The sequence below is a fragment of the Podarcis vaucheri genome (genome assembly GCF_965113315.1).
Source record: "Podarcis vaucheri genome assembly, chromosome: 13".
Classification (NCBI taxonomy): Eukaryota; Metazoa; Chordata; class Lepidosauria; order Squamata; family Lacertidae; genus Podarcis; species Podarcis vaucheri.
In genome coordinates, this window is record NC_138751.1 from 51,051,211 (window position 1) to 51,068,908 (window position 17,698).

Sequence of the window (17,698 nt, forward strand, 5' to 3'; positions counted from 1 at the left end):
CTAGCCCCTTCTGAAGACCTGAACAAATTAAAAGGTTCTTTAAATTCTGCCTCAGCAGGGCCAGGGAAGTGAACCAGCTCATCTGCACAAAAGAGTTCCAAAGGCTTTGATAATGCCCATGCCCCAAAAGGCACAGGGAAAGTTGCAGAAAATAAATCCCATTCACTAGTCCAGGGCTCATGCATTTTTGGATGGTGGCTAATGAAAGACAGCACAGTAAATGGAAAGTAACTGAATATGTAGCAACAATCTATATTTTGTAATCCACTTACGCTTATCTTTGTTCCATCGTTGTCCAAATCTCTCTCCACCTGTGGGGGAATGGATAACTGTTTTTGCATACTGCAGGCGAGGAACCTCCAACATTAAAGGTTAAATCACTTATTCCCTTCCTTTCATTGCATGGGGTTCCCACTGTCTCTGCCTGGTCCCACCCTAATTTCTGTCCAGCTCTGTAATAAGCCATGACAACCAGAGCTCAAGCATAGTTTGGTTTGAGAGGGTTTACTGGTGGGAGACAGATGTTCACTCAAAGGCAGCTGAATTGGCTCCACAGCTGTGAGATAGATCATATCAACAAAAAAAGGCAAGTAGATGGCCTGATTCCATGATGCCTGCTGCAGTTCATAATTAATTGATTCAGGATGTAAATTTGCTGAACTCGTACTACACTAATGCATTAGAAACTGGATGCTATGTCCCTAAATTCTTCTGCAACCCAGAATGCCAAAGAAATTCTGCATCTGAATAGAAAACGCTTTGTTATAAACATCCAAGGACTCATCACTAATGACAGTTTAGTTAGAAGTAAGCAACTGTCTGTAAAAGGTGGTTCCTTAAGGTTCCAGAATATGTAGGCAAGCTTTCAGAAGGCTTGAAGGCTCAGAAGCAAGGGAGCTAAACCATCCCAGAGTTTTTCAGACCAAGCATATGGAAACTCCACATCTTGAAGGACCTATACTTTCTGTCAATCCCATATTGAGTACATTCAGTTAGCCTTTCTTCGACGGCCTTTGAAATATTTTTAGATCATAGCAAGGCCAAAAAGGTTACTTCCAAATGCCTCAGTATTTAATGCAAATTAGATGCTTTGATTGCTAGAACTCTCACAAAAACAAAGAACGTGGCACAATATTTCATATGAGAGGGACAATTTCCCTCTCCTCTGAACATTTCTGCCCAAAGGCTCTGTTTTCAATGCAAATAAGATGCCTGGTTGCATTGTCATCAGTTTTTAAATTATTAATTCCATTATATAATTTAACCAGTTGAGAAACATGATGGGCAGATAGTAAAATAAATAAATAAAAAGAGAGGAGGGCTCTGCCACTGCTCAGGTCTTCCTTGACTACCCACCAGACTGTCTAGCCCAGGCTTCCTCAACCTCGACCCTCCAGATGTTTTTGGCCTACAACTCCCATGATCCCTAGCTCAAAGGACTAGTGGTCAGGGATGATGGGAATTGTAGTCTCCAAACATCTGGAGGGCTGAGGTTGAGGAAGCCTGATCTAGCCTCTGAAGAAGGCTCTCCCAATAGAATGTAGAGCCTTGAGAGATCAGAGCAGCAGCCATAGCAGAAATGAAAATCCTACTTCTGTTCCTTGCATAGGTAAAAGCTCCACACCGGGGGTGTTGGGGTGAGAGAGAGGGGGGAGGGGGGACATTGCATGAGGAAGCAGATGTCTGCATTTGAGGGATGTAGATTTGGGCAGGAGGAACAGTGATCAGAACAGTGACTAAAATATCCCTGAATATATGAGTTCATGTCATAGATCAGCTGCCATAGAGAATTATCTGTCATCCTGTAAGGCAATTAAGATAATTATCTAATTCTCGGCACAGTGGAAGGGGCTAAGTTAAGCTGATCACATGTTTGAAATCATCAAAATTGTGGGAACAGCTCACCGGGAAGGAGAAAATAGGCTCATGTTTATGGATTAACCAGGGAACTTGTGAGATGCAGAGTTCATTTGGGGTTTACACCAATCACCAATTTAAAATGGGCATGATACCTGAACAGGCTATGTGTGGATTTTTGATGTTTGGGTTTCCCCATTTCTTGATCTGTTTCAGTCTGAGGACCATGGGGTAAGACTGAACTTGCCCATAGCTTGTGAGTTTTCTGATGACTAATTGCTGTTGAAATACTACTTAAATAAATGGATTCTTCCTTGGAGAACACTCACATGCTCAGCCTGCCACCTATAGGCAAAACGATGTTCCTTCCTGTCACATTTAGCCACTGTGCTACATAGTTTGGATGGAGGCTGATCTCTTCACATTTGGCTGCATTTAATGCCTATCATTGCAGGCAGTCTCAGAAGAGTGAGGTGCCATATTAACAGGTTTATATGTTTGCATGCCTTCCATGGAAAATTAGTATGAATTCTAAAGCAGTCTGGATGCTTCAAATGAATTCTTCAAATAAAAACTTTTGGGGGAGGAGACAGGCTGGAAGGAAATGGAATGATAGAGATGACGCAGATTTTCCCCACTGTCTCAGGAATGAAAACAAGCATCATCTGAAGCCAGTGAGATTGTTTCTTGCCAAATAGGAAATAAGGAAGAATTGTTACAACTGAGTCAAAGGAGGCCTGTTTGATTTCTAGAAATCCTGTCTACAATAGGTTCCCGCAGTGTGTTAGTAAGTATCTCCGCTCCATGTGTTTATCAGTCTGAAACAATGGAGGAGGCAATGAAAATCCCCGAAGGGATAGAATGATAGCAAGCAGACTTCCTATGGGGGGGGGGGGAGAGGAAGTCTTTGCAACAGCCTGGGTTGCAAATCCAATCCATTGCTATGATATCTATACTGTGCCTTGTCACTGATGAGAAAAAAGAGAAAAGGAAAAGAAAGGATGCTTTATCCATGCACATGAATTTGTCAACTACCAAAAACCAATTGGAAGGGTTCAAGGTTTTATGCTCTAGTGGTGGCTATTTCTCAATGGATTTCTACTGTTGTAAGATATATTAAGCCTTGGGGGCAAGACTTTCCTTGTCCCCCTGGTCCCCATTTTTTCTCTGCTTTTGGGGAGTGGCTGACTTGCATAGGATTTCAGGGGCAGTAAATTGATACCTGAGTGCCCTCACCTCTGTTCCAGGGTCTTGGTCCTCAGCTGCCCGTAGAAACCACCACTGGATTTCCAGGTACACTGAGGCAGAGCCACTCTGGAATGCACAAGACATCTCCACATTCTGCCCCTCAGTAGATGTGACATTTTGAGGGAATTCAGTAAATTTGGCTGCAAAAGAAAAGCATATCTTATTGGGATTCCTCTCTCTCAATTTTCCACAACCTCTCTTTCCTTTTTCCTCCCCCACCCCCTCTTAAATTTATCTGCCTGCACTTGCAATCTGATGCCTGTTTACATGGGAGTAAATTCCATTTAATGCAGCAGGGCTTATTTACAAGTAAATATGCATAGGCTTAGGCGGGTGCTTTCTAAGCCAAGTCTGTATTCTGAGTTCAGTGGAGCTTACTCACAAGTAAGTATGCACAGGACTGCAGCCCTGTCTCCCGCTCCCTGCCCCTCCTTTTTCTGATTCTAATTCTCATTCCTCTTTGCATCCCCATGTTTTTTGTTTTTTCTCAGACCCTTTCCTCCCCCTCCACCCCTTTATCCCTTACAAACATGTATAAATTGTTTAGTAAGCCTATTTTGCTTATGGACAAATTGAGCACCCTTACCAGTATCTCACTGGAGTTTGCAAAGTTACAAATAATTACATGCAAATATTCTTAGGAAGGCAGTATTTCAGCATTCTAGCTTAGGGATCCAGGGCAGAACCATTTGGAAAATCAGCTCAGATTATTTATTGTATTTTATGGATGACATTATACCATATTAATTATTAAACATATTGTAGACTACTGGGATGGGGTCCTGTTTGTTTGTTGCATTATGTCTAAATATTTCGAAGAAGTAGCTTGTCATGTGATTATTTGTTCTCAATTTCATTTTCTTGTTTTGCTTGCCGTGTCAAGCCAAGAAAAGACTTGATCATGTTTAAGTTTAGGAGATTCACAAACAAGAAATACTTTGCCTCTGGCACTTCAGTATGGCTACCCTTTCCAGTTCCATATGGTAGAAGACATGCATGCTGACAGTCCATTTCAGGATGCCAGCATATATCTTAGAAGAAGTCATAATCATCACAACCTTCTTGATCCACTTTCTACTCATATATGGGGCTTTAAGAATGTGATCCATTCAATCAGCTGTGTGAAACCCTCACTGACAGGATAGACAAAATAATAATAATAGAAATAATAATAATAATAATAATAATAATAATAATAATAATAATAATAATAATAGCTAACAAGAAACACTTTCAGTTTTCAGAAAGAGTCGAATTTACCAGTTTACCCACTTCTTTCAATTCTATGACGTTACAGGTTGATAGGGGGGTAGACCGAAAAGACTGCAAAAATAATCCATGCATATGTGCTAGGTTACGCCCTGGGACTCATAGCAGTGCTATATGAGAAAAAAGCTGCCTTTACTTTTTAAGTACTTAAATTCCAAGTAGGCATATGTGAAAATAAGCCCAACACCACCAGTCTCCACGCGTGTTTTCTACAGCGTCTCCTTCCGCTCCTCAGCCAGCACTGTACCGCTGCTAGTGATATCTATTCACCTCATCAGCAGGGAAAGAGATCATATTTCCGCATTCTCAGTCTGTTTCCCCACCACCACCTCAGCCAGCCCTCTCTCCAGAGTTAAAACAAACAAAGCGGCGGAGAACTGCGCGGTTGTGGGTGCAGCGTGCGGCATGGATACGATCTATCCATGGTTCTGAAATGATCACTGCAGCCCTCAAAGTCTCCAGCAACTGGAAGGCTTCTGCAGAGCAGGGGCTACTTGGAATGCAAGAGGCGACTTTGACAGGGTGATGGGGAGGGGGCGTGCTTTGTAGAAACACATACTTGCAGACGAAAAGCAAGGTTTAAGAATACGGACCTCAGGGCTCCTGAAAAAATCGGGGAGGGGGGGGACAACGCTATGAAAACACTGCACTATTCAAAGCAGACAAACACATCCCTTTTTCACAGGCGCTGTGTCTGTATGAATCCTGAAAACAAGAGTTGGAAGATACACAGTGGCATGCTATTCCCCACCCCCACCCCACCCCCGCTCACGCACAAACATTGCATCTACTCAGTCGGGCTATGTTATGCTCATGTTGGCAGGAGATCGGTTTCATATTCACTTCGGGTGAACTTTTTTCCCTCCAGTGGGGCGAGAATAAGGCTAAGGCAAAAAGATAGCACGACGTTTCCATTCCACATGGCTTGCCCCCTCCACAAAGATCGCCCCGTCCTGCTGCAATTTTGGCCAAACACACACAAAAACAAGGCAGCTCTTACCTTGGGAAGAAAGTCCTTGCTGAATGTATAATACCGACAAGGAAAGGAATCCAACATAAGCCCAGAAGATCCCCATTATTCCAGAGCGAGAGGGAGGGGGGGTCACATCGGGGTAATGCCAAGAAGACGCCCGTTCTCGAAAGGCAAGGCAGGGCAAAGGGTTTTTACAAGGCTATTGGGCGCTGGAGCCCCAGCTGCACCGCTGCCAGCATTCTCCTGGCAAGGGGGGGGGACAAGATCGGCTTCCGACGGAGAAGGAGAGGCTGGGGGTTCTCGGGTGTCTGGAGTCCGGATCCAGCCCTCCCCGTGGTTGGAGAGCGGGTGCTTCCCGGGCGTCTTCCTTCCTTGCTACCTGGCAGCTCCGTCAGCCCCTGCTGCTCAGGACTGCGTGTTGAGCGCCCTCCCTAAACATTCAGCCTGCTTGAAAAGTAGGGAGGGAGAAAGGAGCTTAACTGCGCTTCCAGCACTTCAACTCGCCCCCCCTCCCGTTCTCCTCTTCCTGGGAAAGGCTGCGTTTAACGGTGGCTCCTCGGTGGCTTCCCTCGCCCGCTGTCCACGGTGCTGAAAGACGCACGAGAGGGAAGCGACTAATGGAGATGATCACGGAGGGCAGCAGCTTTCATTGAGCTGATGGGGGGAATCTTCCGCCTCCCACCTCAGACTGAGAGGTCAATGCGGTGGTTTCGTAGACGATGGTCTCTCTCTCTCTCTCTCTCTCTCTCTCTCTCTCTCTCTCTCTCTCACCCCCACCCCCGACATCTCTCTCAGGCACACATACACACAGAAGGGGAAATATTTAAGAATGAGTGAAGCTTATTTCCTCTCCCCGTTTGGTGTTGTGAATCTGTAAGCCTCAGATTTTTGAAAGGTTTGCTGTATTTGCAGTCAATGTTGTTTGTTACATGGGTTCCTCATAGTCGCTTCCCACTGTAAACCAGACACCTGAATTCCAGAATACATGCTTTAGAGTTAGACACACACCACACACACACACACACACACACACACACACACACACACACACAGAGAGAGAGAGAGAGAGTTTTATGTGCACAACAGCTAAGGTTAGAATCCAGTAATCTCTACATAGATGCCAAAGTTTAATTGGTAGGTAGAACTCAGCAGATCTCATCCCTGGACACTGTTTCTAGACCAATCCTGTATCCTAAAATTTAAGGTAATGATAAAGAGAACATCTGAAAATGTTCCAAGTGTCTCCCTTCACCTTTAAACAACTTCAAGCAACCTTTGAACCAAGGTATTTCCACGCAGACTTGAATACTAGCATCTCTTCTCAAATTTAAATCCCCACAAATGGATGCACTTTGAATCAGAGGGGAGGGAAAGGGGAGACACGTTTGGACTACCCTGTGACTATGCTAATTGTGACTCAAAAAGCTGGTTAAAGTGTGTGTTGAAGGGTAATTAGCTTCTTTCATCTGATGTTACATATTTGTATTTTTCCCAACATGGTTAAGAAAAATAATAATTTATAGCGTCTATGTGATTTACTGATTTGTAATTTCTAAGTACAGAGGAAGCCTTAGGGACCAGTTCATGGGTGAAATTCATTACACTGTTAAATTAAACTTCTTTTAATTTATAAGTGTATTTCTTATCACTTAGCAATAGAAATACTGTTAAATAATAATACATAGACAAGCTCTCCTTATTCCTGACCCCAGCTTAAGAAGGTTGCCATAACTAGGAACTAGCTGAGGTTCTCCCTTCAATTTAGAGGTGGTAAAATGGCCATTTGCATGTATTTGAAGCTCTGCACATAGATGAAGGAATTATTTCCTGTTGCTCCAGTCAGGGATGATGGGGATTGCAGTCCACCAACATTGGTTGACCCATGATTGGCAAAGAGTAGGATAGAAACATACAAGGCTAGCCAAAGTGGTCTATGAAATAGGAGCCCATGCGACCTGGACAGGAGGACAATGGTTTGGCTATGGAATCAATTCTGGCTCACAGTACTGACTTCACCTTCACTGCTTCTGCTGTGCTGAAGCATATTTCTCAGCTCAGTAGATGAGAGTCAAAACCACCCTATGGCATGAAGCCAGTTTGGTGTAGTGGTTCAAGTACTGGACGAAGACCTGGCTGGCAAGGGTTCAAATCCCCTTAAGCCACAAAGTTCTCTGGGTTACCTTGGGCCAGTCACCCACTTTCAGCTTAACATATCCTCACAGAGTTGTTGTGAGGATAAATGTGAGGATAAGCCTTGAGCTCCTACTGCTACAAAGGGCAGGTCTAGGATATAATGGACTAAAGATATTGGAGGGCAGATTTTTGTTGAATTCGAAGAGAAATGTCTTGATGGGTAAAAGCAGTTCTGCAATAGGAGCTATAACTTAGGGAAGTGGTGGGTTCGCTGGCTCGCTGGAGGTGTTCAAAAAGAGGTTGCACAACCATGTGTATTGAAGATGCTTCTTTATGGATTTTCTGCACTGAGCAACCAGTTGAACAAATAATATTTCTAATAATGGTAGAATTATTATTTTCAGAGTAATTGCATTAAAGCTACTGCTCTCTGTCCTTCCCACAGAGGGTAAATCTTACCCATCACGTAATCAGCATAATCACATAATCAGCATTGTGCCCTATGTTTCCTTAACCATTCAGCAGCATCAGTAATAACCCGTCACACGTAACAACAGTGTTTGAATTATGATTGGGGGTGGGTGGGTGGAGAGCTTAATGAATCCACAATATCTAATATGCACACCCAATTTAGCCCTGCTCCTCATAAGCTACTCTCCTATCCTGCTTAACCTACTAGTTAAGAGTAAAAGGCTGGTGTGCAGGGAGGGGGGAGGGTTGCAATTTGAGCACTGTTATAATGAGGTCAATGAGATATTGAGAACAATTTGTATTTTTTCTACCAAGCATTGCTGCGTCTTCTGATACAATGGCTTTTTTGCCTACACAGTGATAAAGCCAACTGCTGACTACAGTTTCCTATTCAGTTACTTGGTTGCAAAGCAAAGCACATTTCCAAAGCAGATGTACATGGCCTGTGGGGGCTGGGAGAGGACCCCTTGCTTTACTTGAGGCCTACACAACTTGTGACCTACTAGCCTGAACTCGGCTCACCAGCTGTTTGGTCATCCAGGGACTTGACAAACCTGCTTATGCTATCTATAAGACTATAAAACAAAATAAGAGAGCCGTCTAGCACTTAACAGGCCACTATGCATGGCCTTTGTTTGACTTAGTAAGTCACTAGTCAAATAGACCTGGTGTTTTAGAATAGGAGCAAAGAACCTTTATGGCCCACTGGGCCAGATCAGGTCAGGTCAATTTGGCTACCTGCATGTTAAAAACCTGATGTCATAATGACATCAGGTGATTGGCAGGAAGGTGGTCCTACCCACTGGTCAAAGATAGCAACCTAGCAGGACTGAACTCCCTGCAGGTCAACTGTTGCATGGGGAGTTCAGTCCTGCTTTATGCAGTTATTGGATTCATGCCCTGATTCACCACTGGGAACTGGAACATGAAGCTCAATTGAACAGGATGGAACCTGCCCATGAGCTGTTCAGTTCTGCAGGGATTAGCTGTGTGTGCTAGTTTTCTGTGGGGAATTAGTATGTGCAGCCAAATCAATCAGGATTGAACACACCCTTTCACGTCTTGCACCCACCCATTGAGTTGATAGCACCTGATTGACAAGTAGGTATGATTTGTTTTGACATCCTCTATATTCACTCCCTCAAGAAGGCTGCCGTGTTGCTCCACATGCTCCCAAGCAGCAGCAGTCCATAGCACAATACCTCATTTATTGTGGCCAGCTGACAGTCATAGTATGCCAGAATTTGGGTGGGGAGATCTGGGTTCACATCCTTGATCAGCCATGTGGCAAGATGGCAGTCCTTATGCTTACTTACCAGGGGAGTTGTTGACACCTGTCTGTCCCGAGATACAATGGAAGACCATGTTATCGATGGTAGAGTCAAACCATTGGAGAGTAACAGTGCCTACCAATACAGGAGAGACATCTTTTGTAGCAGCTGGGGCAGATGAAGGCATCCAGTTATGCTGCTGCAGATGCAACATGGTGTTTCTTCCCTCCGCACTCCTCCCAGCAGTCATTCCTCCTCTGGTCACTTCTGTGGATGCACAACCTGATTGTCTGTCTCCAGGCCTGGGATTCCTACAGGGCATGGTTAATATTGGCAGCCTTCACATCTTGTCTGCATTCTTTGTAATGCAGAGCTGGTGTCTGAAGCCAGCTCTTTGGGGGTCCTGTCATCTTCCATTCCATGTACATGACCAAGCCAGTAAGCTCCACTGAACTGAGTTGTGCTTACTTCTGACTGCAGAGGTTCACACCCTCTTAAATAAATGTGTGGAATGTGATTAGTAGTTAAGCACTCACCACTCAACCTGTAGGGCTGTGCATAGAAACTTACAACACTAGCAGGAAAATGCTGACTCAGAGCAACAGAACTATACACCAGTATGAGTTTGTTTGTTTCCTTAAATGTTTTTCCTAGAATCATAGAATTGTGGGGTTGGATGGGGGCTACGACTATCACCTAGTCCAACCCCCTGCAATGCAACAACCCTACCCACCATGGGTGCCAACTTCAATTAAAAAAATGGGAGGGGGGAGGTAAGCCCCACCCCACATAATTGATCACATGATACAGTGCACACATTATTTGAATGGCAATGCCCATAAACTTTGGGGGCCCTGACCCCCTCAAATATTTTAGACCCTTTGGCCCCTAGGAGTTGGTTTCTATGCTGCCCACAGCCTTACTTAGGTGGACTCAAAGCACCTACTTTCTGGTTAACAGCCAGATGATTATAACAACAACAACAATTTATTATTTATACCCTGCCCATCTGGCTGGGTTTCCACAGCCACTCTGGGCGGCTTCCAACAAAATATTAAAATACAATAGTCCATGAAACATTAAAAGCTTCCCTAAACAGGGCTGCCTTCAGGTGTCTTCTAAAAGTCTGGTAGTTGTTTTTCTCTTTGACATCTGGTGGGAGTGCGTTCCACAGGGTGGGTGCCACTACCAAGAAGGCCCTCTGCCTGGTTCCATGTAACTTGGCTTCTCGCAGTGAGGGAACTGCCAGAAGGCCCTCGGTGCTGGACCTCAGTGTCCGGGCAGAATGATGGGGGTGGAGACGCTCCTTCAGGTATACTGGACCGAGGCCTTTTAGGGCTTTAAAGGTCAGCATCAACAATTTGCATTGTGCTCAGAAACGTAATGGGAGACTGGTGTTATGTGGTCTTGGTGGCCGCTCCCAGTCACCCATCTAGCTGCCACATTCTGGATTAGTTGTAGTTTCCAGGTCACCTACCACGTAGAACACATTGCAGTAGTCCAAGCAAGAGATAACTAGAGCATGCACCACTCTGGCGAGACAGTCCATGGGCAGGTAGGGTCTCAGCCTGTGTACCAGATGGTGCTGGTAAACAGCTGCCCTGGACACAGAATTGACCTGCGCCTCCATGGACATTAACAGAGCATACTGTATGTTGAAACCACAGCAAACGCCAATGCACAAAACATAGGAGAGGCACTTGATTTTCTTTTGCCAGAGTCTATACAAGACTTCCCCTAATCGTGTCACACTTCAGCTGCTTACTGAACTCCAGTGTCTGATACTGGAAAAAGTCACACTGCCCAGTTTCAGTACAACCTCCCTCACGTGGCACGTTTAGGGAATCTGAAGAATGCAGCTTCCTTGTGATGCCTCAGCATGCTGGCATAATTATTCCACCGGCTTTGCTTCGTTATATTCCCTGCCATGTGTTGCTTTTCATCATCTTAAATGTTATCACCATACAGTTAGGAATATTAAACAATGAAAGATAAGTATCTTTTATTTGGTTACACAGCTTGAACTGACACACTCTAGTCTCATTTCACAGGTCTCAGATTCTAATCTATCTTTGAAAAGAGGGCTGGGGAAAGAATTCTGCAAGTGCTATTAAAGAAATAATTCCTTGGTCTGGATTGGTAAGGGTTGAAGGCCGCGTTTGAAATAACCAGAAGCTTGAAGTCAAATAACTGGCTGGATGGTCCAAAACAAATGTGAAATCAACTCCCACCTATACTGTTCGTTGTCATTCTGTTTTTTCTTCTTGCCTCAGGGCTCATTATCCCTTAGTTTATCTAAGAAAAACTTCCAATTCTTATTCCACAGTGTGGAATAAGAATTTTCAATGTGAAAGAATTTAGTCTAGCCAGATTTACAACTTATTTCCCCCCCCCTCAATGAGTGATTTCAATATTCACATATCTCTGCTCTCTAAGGAGTTGGAATGTCTATGAACATTCTCTGCCATCATAGCAGCTCAGCCAATCAGAAGTTTCACATTCACAAGTGGAGAGAAAGTTGGATTCTTAAACTCACAAGTCCTACCTTCGAATGCCAATTATCAGTGTTCAGCTACAAGAACAATCATTGCTGAATGCCAGATGGACTAAAGACCTAACCAGCAGTGATAGGAGTCCCAGGGTAGAGAAGATGGTGGAGGAATGGCTACAACAGGGCATCACAAGAGACAAAAAAGGTGGCAGGCAGCAACAGCAGCAACAAATCAGGTCAGTCATGCCAGATTAACAGTCAAGATTAGAGAGGGTATTGGGTGACAAGGCCGTTTGTGTGTACTACAAGTTAATACTGTCCCCTTGGAGCAGTAGTTAGAAACCCCAAAGGGTTTTGGAGCAAGGAACTGCAGTTTCCTCCAGCCCATACCTTTTCCCCAAGGCCAAAAGCTGGGGAGTTCAAAGGATTTAGTAAGTAGCCTTCAATTGCCAGTAGGGAACTGATGCAACAAAATCCATTCCCTGTTTATGATGATGACGTGTGTGTGTGTGTGTGTGTGTGTGTGTGTGTGTGTGTTTCTCAGGAGTCATTATGACTTGAGAGAGAGGCAGTGGTAGATGTTGAGAAAGGGCTGTAAATGGATAGGGAGAGGGGAAGAAAGAGAGACCTTTTATATAGCAAAAAGTCAGCCTCTATAATGCCTCCAAGGAAGATCACTCACGAGAAAGGGAGGCAGGGCAATGGCATACATCTAAGTGCCCACTCTGAGAACTGTCATTATCAGAGTAGGATGAAGAGATGACAGAAATTCTGGCCAGGGTCAAGGCCCTGAGAAGGCAAAGGGCAAGAACAGGCCTTCTTCTCTCCCTGACACCTTCATCAGACCTAAGCATGTCCTACCACACTGCTCTGGTGAGGAACCAAAATATAGCAACCCCCTGCTGTAGTGCTGCCCAGGGGAACTGAAACTGAAAAGAGAAAAAAAGAGTCACAAATGGGTGATCGAAGGACCCAGCTGATCCAGTATCCTTCTCCTTCTCTGAATCACAGAATCATAGAATTGTAGAGCTGGAAGGGACACAGAGTATCATGTAGTCCAACTCCTGCAATTCAGGAATCTCACCTAAAGCATCTATGCCAGATGGCTGTCCAACCTTTTCTTAAAAGCCTCAAAGGAAGGCGAGTCCACAAGTTCCCGAGGGAGTCTGTTCCACTGTCAAACAGCTCTTGCTGTCCAAAAGTTCTTCCGTATGTTTAGTTGGAAACTCTTTTCTTTTCTTTTAAATATTTTTATTAGCTTTTTAAGATATCATTTTTAAGACTAATTAAACATACTTTTTATATCTTATACAATTTATTATGACTTCCATCAATCATCTGAAAATTTTCCAATCTTTTCACTTAATTTACATTTCTTACTTTCACTATTATATTTAAGTCTCATAACTAATATCTTTCGCTTCATTGAAATATTTCATATGTTTCTCCTTACAAAACTTCTTGTAGTCCTACTAGCGTTATTTGTTGGTTACAGTTGCTCTTCAAATAATTTGTATATTTCTTCCAATCTTCTGTAAATCTCTGGTCCCACAGGTTTCGAATCCTTCCTGTCATTTTATCCAATTCTGCATAGTCCATTAATTTTATCTGCCATTCTTATTTTGTCTGCATTTCTTCTTGTTTCCACTTCTGAGCTAACAATACTCTTGCCGTGGAAACTCATTTCTTACAAGTTGAAGCCATTGAATCATAGAATCATAGAGTTGGAAAAGACCACAAGGGCCATCGAGTCCAACCCCCTGCCAAGCAGGAAACAATTGGTTTGAGTCCTACCCTCCAGAGCAGGAGAGAGCAAGTTTGCTCCACCTGTCACGTGACAGCCCTTTAGACATTTGAAGATGACTATCATATCTCCTCTCAGTCTCCTCTCTTCCAGGCTAAACACACCCAATTCCCTCAGCTGTTCCTGATAAGGCTTAGTTTCCAGACCCTTAATCATCTTGGTTACCCTCTTCTGCGTAGTTTCCAGCTTGTCAATATTCTCCTTAAATTGTGGTGCTTGAATCGAAAGTGGGGCTTAGGACAACGTATGCTTAAGGGACCCTGTAAAACTAACACTCACTGAACATCCCTTTAAATTCTTTTTTATTCCTATCACCACCCCTTTCAACAGTTTTGTGTTCCTCCCCCCCCCCTTTTTAATACCTTGTAAACTCTGATATCTGTAAAGACAATTTTATTTTTAATTGCTTTTTGTGCCTAGGGTCTTTGTACGCGTGACCTACTCGTGACACTGCCTAACTGGGATGATATCAGCAAACATGCAGTCTTGAACTCAGAGTGAAAAACTGTGCCTTTTGCAGCATTATTATAAATTCCACCTGGAAAATCAAGGTACAGGATGCCAATACAAAGACCTTTACAGAAATTCAGTTCTGGAGTTGCTCAGCCTTCATATGGAATTCTTCTTATAGGACACAAAGAAGGAAAAGGGTGTTGCTGAAGAGGTCCATTTCAGAAGCTAATAACTACCTTCCTAAAATGGGGGCCTTTGCTGCATATGTCTGTGAACCTGAAACGATAAAGAACTGTAATGACTTTTCTCCACCCTTAAGTGAACAGGGGATGTCAATTTGCTTTGTTCCAAACCCACTCTCTTAATTCACACATCATTTCCCCCAGCTACAGAAATACAACTGGCCAGCACAAAGTGAGCTTCTTCTTTTTTTGTTCTTGACAGATATCCATCCCACTAATGTCAGGTCAGAGTGTCATGCAAGAGCTGCAGGAGGTCGGGTGCTTTTCTGCAGCAATACTGACATACATTTTTGCCTTGCAGAGATGGAGAAGGATTTGTTTTTGTTCTTATCCCATCTTTCTGCTTTTCTATCAAGTTGCACACAGTTGGCCCATAGACATAAGGATAACTGCTGGCTTTCAGTGCTGTGCTGTGCTGGAATGGTGTGTGTGAGTGAGTGAGAGAGAGAGAGCTGGAATGGTGTGTGTGTGTGTGTGTGTGTGTGTGAGAGAGAGAGAGAGAGAGAGAGAGAGAGAGAGACCATTCACCACAAATTAATGAGGAAAAATGCTTTCAAAAATTGTCAAAGGGGTTGGGGAAATTTCAGTATAATTCATATAGGCGGTGTTGTTGTGCTTAATTTTGAAATAACAGAGATATGATTTGGGTGGGGTTTTTTAGTATCTTTTATTTCATTCAGTAAATCATTTCTCCAATGGCCTGCATTCTGCAGCCTGCCCAGGTATTCATACTTTCTGAAAATCTCCTGGTGAACTTTCTTATAAGCACAGGAAATTGAGGAGATTGTCTACCATTCACATAGAAGCTTTCATTGTCAGGGTTTTGGTTTTTTTTGTTTTTAAAAAGTGAAGGCTTTTTACTTTTAGAGAAATCAATGTGGATTAAAAATAAAACATGATAAAAGGAAGGGCTTCCCTTGTCAACAAAATCTGTGGGCTTGTCAATCTCTAGTGCTTCGTAGACAACCTCTCTGACTTTCCACACCTTGGTTCAAGTTCAAAGCAAGGCACCATGATGTAACTCATCCCATGGAACTTTCTTTCTTTCTTTTCTTTCTTTCTTTCTTTTTTTGAAATATTTTTATTAGGTTTTACAATTGTTTTATAATAATAAAAACATAACATATAACATTAAAAATAAAGAGCAATTCCCCAACCCGCTCCCCGACTTCCCTCAACTTCCTCTTCTGGTTATTGACATATTGACTTTCCCTGCTTGTTATATTATATCTTCATCTTACATTCTTAATATACAATATTGTTATTCCTTTATCATTCTCATATTTTCTTGATTATACTTTAATTTACTTTATATATTGTAAGTGTTTAATCAAACTCTGCTAGTGATTCCATTTCTTTACATTGCTTCTGTAAATACCTCATAAATGGTTCCCAGTCCTATTGTCTTTGTCTCTTAGTCTTTCAGTTAGTTTTGTCATTTTGGCATATCCCATCAGTTTTTCTTGCCAATGTTCTTTGGTTGGTAATTCCTCGTTTTTCCATCTTTGTGCTAGCAATATTCTAGCTGCAGTTGTCGCATACATGAACAGTCTCTTCTCCCATGGAATTTTCTCAGACCTAGGGAGGCTTCAGAGCACTGGGGAAATCTTAAATGTAAAGGGGGAAATATGCATAAAATTATTGACCACCTTAGAAGCAATGAGATAAGCTCAGTCGCTCACTCATGAGAAATTGGGAGACAGGCAATAAGACAGAGGGAGAGAAGGAGAGGATGGCTGCTCAGTGACTAGGATGCACTAACTTCCTCTGTGGGGTTCATTCTAGACCAGGAGTCAGCAACCTTTTTCAGCTGTGGGTTGGTCCACCGTCCCTCAGACCTTGTGGGGGGCTGGACTATATTTTTTTTTGGGGGGGAAGAACGAATTCCTATGCCCCACAAATAATCCAGAGATGCATTTTAAATAAAAGCACACATTCTACTAATGTAAAAACACCAAACAGGCCCCACAAATAACCCAGAGATGCATTTTAAATAAAAGGACACATTCTACTCATGTAAAAACATGCTGATTCCCAGACTGTCTGAGGGGTGGATTGGGCTGCATCCGGCCCCCGGGCCTTAGGTTGCCTACCCCTGTTCTAGACCAACACAGAAAAGCCAGCCACTATTCCAGGCCCCAAGCCAACCCCTAAGCTCTGGTTTGTCTCCCAGATAGCTCCTCATTGTGTTCTTCCCAGGTTATCTTCTGTGATGGCCTTAAAATGACTGTCACGAACTTTACATTCTCCATGAGGAAATCCCATGAGTCATCTTTGGCAGTGGCGTAGCGTGGGGGGGCCGGGGGGGCCGGCCGCACCGGGCACAACACCTGGGGGGGCGCTCGCACTCGCAGTGCTAAAATCAGTGCCAAAATCCACGGGTTAGGGGGCGCAAATTACTTGCCTTGCCCCGGGTGCTGACAACCCACGCTACGCCACTGATCTTTGGGGCCTTGGCTTGGCCTTATAATGCAGACAATTGAGCCAGGTTGGCTTGCTTCAGCTTCTGTTGATTTGGAAACTGTCATATTGGTCTCCTTTTTGAGGCTGTACTTGTTCTTCAGCGCTGGGTGTCCCTCCCTGACTGGGGGTCTAGTGGAATGCAATTCAGGATACTGCTGGCTGAGTATTCTCCATATGCCCTCCTCTCCATAGGCCAGGAGCTGGGTTGAAAGAGCATATGGGAGATGATAAACGGCAGCACTTAAACTGGGTAACCTATGACTACAGTGGTACCTCGGGTTACAGACACTTCAGGTTACAGACTCCGCTAACCCAGAAATAATACCTCGGGTTAAGAACTTTGCTTCAGGATGAGAACGGACCTCCAGAACGAATTAAGTACCACGAGGTACCACTGTACAAATCAGGTAACAATGACAAGAAGAGCAATGTAGCCTTTTTTCTTTTTTCTTTTGCAGTCTTGCTGATTCTGTCCAAAATCAATGTAATTTGTATTTTAAGGGCCACCATTGATAACAACTGGTTGTTAAAACAACAGATGATGGAGCGATTGCCTGAGGCTGCAGACCCCTGGAGCTGCGTAGTGTTGCCAGCCATCTGTCAGCTACTTTTGAAGACAGCATCACATTAATTTACTATCTACCTTTTCAAATTAGCAACTGTTCTCCTGGCACTTTCCTTAGCTCTCTTTTTTATGTAATAGTTTCTGGATACTTGGCAAGAAGCATTTCTTTAAAGAGTTAGGAAAACACCTTGGAAAAGCAGCTTCAGGAATTATGCTCATAGGAGATGTAAAAATGGCAAAGGCATGAACTGAGCATTATCCATAAATGCATGTGGCAAAAACTTAGCATTCCTCCACCCAGCCGATCAAAAAAGCAGCTTTAGTGATGGGAATGCAATAAGCATTAGGGTGAGGGGCTGAATTCTTTCTATACTCTCTGTTGCTGTTTTCTTTCCCAAGGGATTCCAAGAGCAAGTTTCCCCTTGGATGGGATTACCTCTTTATCCGAACCAAGACCA

General features: G+C 43.5%; 1 protein-coding gene across 3 annotated transcripts in view; it reads right to left on the bottom strand.

The window, feature by feature from the left end:
• Positions 1-6,104, bottom strand: part of VSTM2A (V-set and transmembrane domain containing 2A) — a 39,497-nt gene extending 33,393 nt beyond the window's left edge. For 2 of the 3 annotated variants that reach the window (XM_082195130.1, XM_082195131.1), the window contains exons 1-3: positions 5,375-6,104; positions 3,094-3,245; positions 273-311 (exon numbers count right to left, since the gene is read on the bottom strand). In XM_082195130.1, the coding sequence (XP_082051256.1) occupies positions 273-311; positions 3,094-3,245; positions 5,375-5,450 (267 nt within the window). In that variant the 5' untranslated portion in view covers positions 5,451-6,104. The remainder of the gene's footprint in view (positions 1-272; positions 312-3,093; positions 3,246-5,374) is intronic. The other variant, XM_082195129.1, reaches the window with a different exon arrangement.
• Positions 6,105-17,698: the final 11,594 nt, after the last annotated feature.